This window comes from Phaeodactylum tricornutum, chromosome 26, assembly GCF_000150955.2.
Source record: "Phaeodactylum tricornutum CCAP 1055/1 chromosome 26, whole genome shotgun sequence".
Classification (NCBI taxonomy): Eukaryota; Bacillariophyta; class Bacillariophyceae; order Surirellales; family Neidiaceae; genus Phaeodactylum; species Phaeodactylum tricornutum.
In genome coordinates, this window is record NC_011694.1 from 370,752 (window position 1) to 378,994 (window position 8,243).

Consider the following 8,243-nt stretch of genomic DNA (forward strand, 5'->3'; position numbering starts at 1 on the left):
AACGGCAGTGGCCGGTACGGCGTGAGCGACGACTGGCTGACTGGAGCCGTAATGAGCAGGGGTTTCGGTGTTACGCCTGGGGCTGCAGCATAGACGACTGTAGCAAGGACAGCAAGAGCAACACGCACACGAGCACAACACAATGGCCGCAATCAACAGTGGCGTTCCAATCGCTAGCAAGGCAATACCACCACCGGATAGCTCGCAACAATCCGTTTCGTCCTCACCACAGCACACCATACCAATCTCCGTTTCACACCAGCTGTTATCCTTCTTTTCGGCCAACCCACCACAGCTTCCACTAAAGATGTTGTCGTTTAAAGTGCAAGAGCAAGAATCCTGCAAGTCTCGATCCTTCATATCATTCTTCATCAGCTTGCGAAAATCTTCGGCTGTCACCGCTGAAGACCGGAGAGAACGAGCATTCGAATTGGAAGGGTCCTTGAGGAGGACGCTTTGATTCTCGTGAACGATCTGCTTCAGCAACGTCGGGTTCGATACGTCCAGGCCTCGGCTGTCGAGCTTTGTTAGAGACGCATGCGCAGCAGGACTCAAACAAATCAGCAAGAGAGTGATAGCTGTGTTAAGTTTAGAAAATACCATGGTATACTCGAACTCAAGTTTGTTGCTGCTTGATTGAAAAATAAGGATAAATCAAACTCGATCTTTTGACGCTCGAGATGGTTTTCGTTCCGAACAGCTGCGCGACTGACCTTGATTCTTCGATGTGCGCCTTTCAAAGCCGGATGATTTCGAGTTACGACTTCGATACATAGAGAGAAGATAGGATCGGTCATCCGGTCATTGCGGAAATCTATTCAATCATGCGACAGTTGAAGCTTCCAAGGCATTTTTGGGAATGTTTCTTACTCCGGTACGCGACTAAGATAACTGCAACCAATAATCGGTCGAATTCTTACGATTTTGTCGGTGCGCACAACTCTGAATACTGCCTTTACCACTCTAGCTGGAGTGTCAAGTCTAATTCTGTCCTATATATAGAGGACCGATCCTCAAACAGGTTGATAGCCAATCAAAGCACATTTTCTTAACATGCATATACTATCTCGTCTGGACTGCATATATCGTGTTTCGAAATCCTCGCCTGAACCTACTAATCTGAATTGATCAGATTATATCACCAATTCACACCCTCCGCCATCAGCACAACAGTTTGTACAACATTCACAACTGACTTCTGGAATCCCTGTCTTGCTGTCCGGTAAGCAGTCGGCGTAAATCGATGGAACCAAAGCCGGGCACGACACAAGATTTATATTGTTGCTGTCGAATCGAATCGTTTGCAAAATATGTCCATTTGTAAGCACTTCCGGAACAGCCCCCGTCAACAGATTGGACTCGAGCTTTAAAGAGACTAGAGACGGCATTGAACCGAGTTCCGAAGGTACCGACCCAGTCAAGAAATTTTTGGAAAGATCCAACGTCTCCAGGCTCACCAAGTCCGCAAATCTAGCTGGAATTGTTCCACTCAACTGATTGCTGTGTAAAAGAAGCAACTGCAAAGCTCTCATGTTTCCAAGTATGCTATGTAGAGTCCCTTGGAGTTCGTTACCATAAGCCGTAAAGCGTCGCAAAGATTGCAGGCTACCGAGTTGCGATGGCAGCGCCGTCAACTTGTTCATCTCTAAGCTCAAGATTTCCAAGTCGGACAATAGTCCCAGCTCAGTTGGAATGCTTCCAGCGAATTCATTGCTTCCCAACGAAAGCGTTCGCAAAGCAGACAAACTCGCAAGTTCATTTGGTAAGGTCCCCGTAAACCTGTTGCCAGCGAGAAACAGAGTACTTAGCGACACGAGGCGTCCAAAGTCCGTCGGTAGTACTCTTTCGAAAAGATTGTCGGTAGCGTCAAAAAAGACGACGCGCATCCACGATGCAAATATGTCAGTTGGCAAAGTGCCACCAAATCCCTGGCCCCGAATATTGAAGGATTCTAAGGCCGTCAAACGGCTCATTTCCGTTGGCAGAAATCCCGACATCCGCCGACTTGAACCTCCGGTGATGGAAAATACTGTTAAAGCTGTGAGCACACCAATTTCCGAAGGCAAGGTACCGGCCACTTCGTTGAAGCTGAGCTCCAGTTGGACGAAGCGACCGACTTCGTCGCAAACTGGATCCCGTGATCGCGAATACCAACTGCACTCGTCGTCGGTGGAGAGCCAACCTTGTCGATTTGACCAAACTGCGCCTTCGGTACTGTAGTAAAAGACGGCGAGGGCATACCGTTGCAATAGTTGTTCATTCGAATATTTTCTGAATGAGCTGTCGTTACGACTACCGGCTGTTGTCGTACTTTCCAACCAACGATAAGCTTGTACTTGAGGCGATTCTTCATCCAGTAGGGATAGGCTAGTAGTGATGTTTGTCGAAAGAATGAGTTGGCGTAGCGACAAGATCGGCGTTGTCACAGGAGTCTGCGTTAACTCGTTATTCAGCGTAGGGGAACGTGTTGGAGTCGCCGTCGCATCTGTTTCGTTCGAGACCGGTCTGGGGACTCGAGTGAGCTGTATTGCGTCGGGCGGTATGGCCTCATCCTGATCCTCTGTAGTACCTCGTTTTGCAACATCATCATCAAATACAGTAACGGCCAAAATGATGGCCAAGAGTAACACAGCAAACAAGGCGATCCACAGAGATACTCTATGGAATTTTTTTCTCCGCTGTCCCGCAATATAAGCTTTTGCCTGTCTGGCTTGGCTGGAGGAATCTCGGGTGTGACTTGCTTCGAAGATCGGGTTGGATTTAGGAAGACAAAACAATCCGTATGATGAGGAAGATTCGGCATTGGACAAAGGCACCAAATCATGATAAGCTTCAAGGACCATCGAGGAAGAGACACTGCCGTCCTCAACGGACGCGTCTAGACCATGGTCGGAAGGTACTATGGAAAGATACACAGACGAGCTTTGCTGCCGCGCAGAATTGGATGGTGCTTCGCGGTCATCGTCGATGCCGTAAGATTGCAATGGCGGTGCTTCGACTCCAGCGAACGATCTCTGGAGTCGCTTGCTGAGCTGCTTCCAGAGAACGTCATGTTGGACAGATGTGATGTCAGCATCACTATCGTCGCTGCTCATTGAATGCGCTTCCGCTGAAATGCCCGACGCCGCCTCTACATGAGCAAGAGAGATCGAGTTGGGAAGAGGATCTTTATCGTCTTTAAGTCTCATTCCAGATGTTGGCGCAATGGGGACACCGTCGGAAACCGAAACGTGCTTTTCGGATACGCGTGACGCCAACAGCGAACGATACGAAAGGTATCGGGGTTGATGTGCGATTGCCGAATGTCTCCGTGGGTCACCGATGCTACTACCCGTCAATGCGGCCTCGAAAGAGCCCTCCACAGGAGGTGCTTTCGATGATTGACCAGCGAAGGTGTCATAGGAAGATTTGGTGTTTGCCGGGAATTGACGGAAATGCGAGGATTGGCCGTCCTCGTTTCTATTCATGACACCTTCACCCCTACCGAAAATGAGTCCTTTTGGCTGACCTCTTTATCGATACACAACATGAGCATGCAACAACAAGCCTATGGGATGCTTATATTCGCATCACATCCACTAGATCTAAGAGTGGTCGTTGTTGCAATGCGAGGATAAAAAAGGAAAAACAAGAACGGGCACTACTCTCTAGGACGAGTGAGCGACAAACCCGTTTCGGCGAAGTCTTCATTGCCTAAAAAAAGCGGCCATGGCCGTTCCAGGAGTCGTACGGTTTTTGCGACAATAAGCGGACTCGGATTTAAACTCGACACGCGAAATCGTAATTAACAATTACAGAGGACCATGACATATGTGTAAGTAGGAAAATCGTAAAATATAGGTCATCTCAATATTTTCTGTTGACTCTAGTTCGATATATGCAAAACATTGTTTACAAAGATTCTGAGGTCATCATTTTGCTGACAGTTGTGACTCTGAACAATACGCTAGTTAGATCTGCTATTGGATTGCTCGCACCAGTTTTCCCTATGAGAATCGTATTCTTGATTTGAGGGAAGTTTGGGATATGTCGGTTAGGTACCAAGGCATACAGCTTTTCAGCATTTTTGTTAGCTTTTCAAACGTTTCAACCTTTTGCTTTTCTTCCGTAGTTGCTCTAAAATTGGTCCATCATAAATGGAGACGACTGTAACTCGTAGCCAGGCCAGGCTCACAGGCGGTGCAAAGTCGGATAAATTTATTTCGAAGCGAAAGCCAGGATGAATTCCTACAGTCTTCACTTCTTTTGACCAAGGAGCCAGGGGAATTTCGCAGGCGGCGCTGACAGATCAGAAATTTCCGATACCAAGCCTCGACATCCCAGCCAGTTAGGTATGTTTAAATTGACTATGAATAGTTTCGTGGAACTAGAAATTGCGGTAACTTTGTTTTGGAATCTAAATATAGACAGAGAAACGACAGGGAAGTCAAACGACCTTCAGAACAGTATAGTTCCGCAAATTTCATCTGCCAAAAGGGTTAGAATCAGATACTATAGAATGCTTATACTGCCTCACATTTCTCTCAATTCCTACAATTGGGCATTGCGGTAGTCTACCGGATAAACTAAGTCACGGCCGACGCAGCCGCTCCCATAAAACACTATTCTTGAACGCCATCCAGGATTTTACGCTGCGTCTTCGGATGCTGCAGCAGCAGTAGCCGCAAGGTCTTCCAATATTTCTTCCTTTTCTGCTTCGGACAGGGTGCACAGAATGTCGCCCATTTTGACGACCGAAAAAGGTTTGCCTTCAATCATGACACCATTGCCTGCGTAGTCTTTGAATTTCACGTAGTCTCCGGATTGTACAGGCGGCGTGGTTAATTTTCCGTTACTAGCCATGCGACCCTCACCAACTTTGATTACAACCCCTTCGCAAGGCGCATCGTCTTTCACGACCTGACTGGCAATCACCACTCCGCTCTTGGTCTGCAGAGGCTTGTCCCCGTACTTGTTTTCGTCGATTTTGACGAGGACGTAATCCCGAACGGGTGTGACGGTATCCACTTTCATGGAGACGCCAGTGTAGTACAAGAGCACGTCGTCATCCCGGATTACCTGACACTCATCCCCTTGGTATTCCAAGGGTCGACCGTCGAACTTTCCGTACAACACCGATACACCGGGTTTGATGGGATTCTCGATACGGACTCCGGTAAGCGGGTGTATTTTCCCGGGCCCGGCCTCTACGACAACTCCCTCGGTGGGACGCTCTTTGGACTGATCGGGCAACAAAATGCCACCGCCGGTCGCCGTCAAGGTGTCCTTGACGCGGACGAGTACGAGGTTGCCCAGCGGTGTTAGCGGTGCGCGGATTTCTTTGCCATCCAGAGTAATCGGAGCCGCAGCGTGCTGTGTCAAAGGAGTTTGGGTTGGCACATTAATTCTGTGTGAGGGAATCCAAGCCAAAGTTGAAGCCACCGAGATCAAGACTAGTAGCAATACGGGGTAGGAGACGAGGAATGATCTCATTCTGATTGGAGTCAACAAAAACCAGCGGTGAGGAATGGAAGACGAGATAGCAATAGACAGCGGTCGCTTGACTCGTCGTTAGGAAGGCAAACTAGTGTTCAGCTCGGCTTGATTGTGTTTTGTTGTCCTGGTTCCCAACGAACGTACTGTACTCTCGGTTCGAAGGATATCGTCTGTCTCCCCATGCACCATCAAAACCGATTACATGGTGATGTTTGTGATTGTCTTGCCGCCGTATGGAAAGCAGACGGCCTGGCCTCACTAGTCGAGCGAGGGCTTTTTCCAAAGATATGCCAGTGGATACTGGAATGGTCAAATATATTTCTCAATTTTACGTTCTAGATTCCAAGAGTACGTTCAACAATAGCCGCTGCGAGCCTTCGTTTTGCGCTCCCTCCAATCCGTGGTCCGGGCGGGCGGGCGGGCGGAAAGGAAAACAGCGACAATGAGGAAAGTATTCGAGTGGTCGTCATTCTAAACAAACAGTCCTTCCGCGTAGTACAATCCAATTCCGTCAGTTACTCGTTATATCCGTTCTGCTTACTCATTCCCTCGATAGTGTTCTGCCTCGACCTTTGTCACAAACAGTAATTATGTCTTCCATGGCCTACAATCAGGCCGCGGGCCTTTCCGGAATGTTGAAAGAAGGCAGTCGTCACGTCATGGACGACGATCCGACTGCGGGATCCGTCACGCTACGCAACATCGAAGCCTGTATGCAGTTATCCCGCATGCTACGCACTTCACTGGGACCTCAAGGACGGTGCAAGCTTGTGGTGAACCATCTGGAAAGGCTGATTGTCACGTCCGATTGTGCTTCCATTTTGAAGGAAGTAACGATCGAGCACCCCGCGGCGCAACTGCTTGCCGAGGCTTGTCAGAAGCAAGAAACGGAGCGTGGGGACAACACCAACTTTGTGCTCGCCTTTGGTGGAGAAATTCTCTGGCAGACGTCACAACTCATTGCCAAAATGACTTGGCAACCCGCACCGGAGATTCTCGCCGGATACCAGCGAGCACTGACGCTCGTCGAAAACAAGTTGTTGCCCGATCTAGTTTGTGATGGAGTTACCGACTTGAAGGACAAGCATCAGCTTCTCAAGATTCTACAGCCGGTACTTGCTTCCAAGCAGTACGGATCCGAACAAACGCTCGCTCCCATTGTTGCCGACGCTTGTTTGACCGTTATGGACGCGCAGGGAAAGTTCAACGCCGAATCCGTTCGCGTTTGCAAGATTCCCGGTAGTTCCGTTTCGCAATCGACACTTCTGGAAGGCTACGTTGCCATGCGGGGGCTCGAAACCGTCGTGACCAACGCGACTGACGCCAAGATCGCGGTCTACGCTTGCGGCTTTGAAGCGTCGTCTACCGAAGCCAAGGGCACCGTCCTCATGAAGACGGCCGCCGATTTGCTGTCGTACAACCGTACCGAAGAAGCAAAAATGGAAGAAATCGTGCAAGGGATTGCTGCTTCGGGGGTCAAAGTTGTGGTTACGGGTGGCAATCTTTCCGACATGGCCTTGCACTTTTTGGATCGCGCCAGTCTGATTTGTTTGCGCATCGGCAGCAAGTGGGAATTGCGTCGCTTGTGCCAAGCCGTCAACGCCACTGCTTTGGTGCGTCTCGGGGCTCCGACCCCGGACGAAATGGGGTTTTGCGAATCCATTCGAACCCAAGAACTGGGGGGCAAAACGGTTACGGTCTTTCGGTCGCACGAGACCAAACTCGCGACGATCTTGTTGCGGGCCAGTACCAGTTCCGTCCTCAACGATTTGGAACGGGCCGTCGACGACGGAGTCCAGGCCGTCGTTCAGGCCGGAAAAGACGGACGACTGGTGTACGGCGGCGGGGCCGTCGAAATGGCCCTGTCCATGGCACTCCAGCAGGAAGCCAGTCGTGTTCCCGGCCTCGAACAGTACTCCATCGCCGCTTTTGGTAAGGCTTTGGAAATTGTACCCCGCACGCTGGCGGAAAACGCCGGCTGGGATGCCGTACGCGTCCTGGCGGACTTGAAGGCTTCCCACGCCCAGCACGGTACCGAGTCCGTTTGCGATGTTGGAATTGACATTGAACGATACGGAACCGAAAACGACGACACCGGTGGCACGTGTTCAATGAAGGAGCGGGGTGTCCTGGATTTGATGTCCACCAAATTAGCGGCATTGCGCTTGGCCGTCGATGCCGCCACGACTATTCTCAAAATTGATCAAATTATTATGAGCAAACCGGCGGGTGGACCGAAACCGCAGTAAGCGACATGAAACATCCTCCGCAATGCATGCCAGGCTTTTGATGGAGTGTGGCCGGTAGCGTACGGCATTGTGGCCAATTGTTCACAAAGCAATCACGAATAGTTTTCGAACGCGATAGAGATATATCCTAATAGTAAAGCTATTGACGTTGATGCGTTCGTCACCAATGCCCAGTGAAATGGCATTGAAACGTATGTTTGTGTTGTAAAGTTACATTCCTTATTGCTGCCTGGCATTTCTAGAGATAGCGTGTAGTACAAGATTTCCTCCCCACCTCTTGTCTTTCTGGAATTGTGTCGTATGCGGGCTTTTAGGTCGTGCCGCTTGTCCAAATGCATGTCGCAAACCGGGGTCAATCAGGTCCTACATCGTCAAACTATAGCTTGGCCACCAAACCTTCCAGAAAGCCTGACTGCAAAGGTCGCTATCCGCATTCGGACCCAAAAGAAACCCAAGCGGTTTCTCCCTTCTTACGCAGTAGAGCTAACTTTTTTCTCTTTCGTAGTCACTTTCTGTTTC

General features: G+C 49.7%; 3 protein-coding genes across 3 annotated transcripts; 1 reads left to right on the plus strand and 2 right to left on the minus strand.

Annotated features, from left to right (window-relative positions):
- Positions 1-1,316: 1,316 nt before the first annotated feature.
- PHATRDRAFT_2739 (predicted protein) lies at positions 1,317-2,006 on the minus strand (the record flags this gene model as incomplete). The annotated part of the gene is made up of 1 exon (XM_002184913.1): positions 1,317-2,006. A coding segment is annotated over one exon (690 nt), but the record flags the coding sequence as incomplete, so codon positions are not given.
- Positions 2,007-5,034: 3,028 nt separating this feature from the next.
- On the minus strand, positions 5,035-5,304 carry PHATRDRAFT_16537 (predicted protein; the record flags this gene model as incomplete). The annotated part of the gene is made up of 1 exon (XM_002184914.1): positions 5,035-5,304. A coding segment is annotated over one exon (270 nt), but the record flags the coding sequence as incomplete, so codon positions are not given.
- Positions 5,305-6,134: 830 nt separating this feature from the next.
- Positions 6,135-7,724, plus strand: PHATRDRAFT_40956 (predicted protein; the record flags this gene model as incomplete). Its single annotated transcript, XM_002184834.1, has 1 exon — positions 6,135-7,724. The coding sequence occupies one exon, from the start codon at positions 6,135-6,137 to the stop codon at positions 7,722-7,724; it is 1,590 nt and encodes a 529-aa protein (XP_002184870.1).
- Positions 7,725-8,243: the final 519 nt, after the last annotated feature.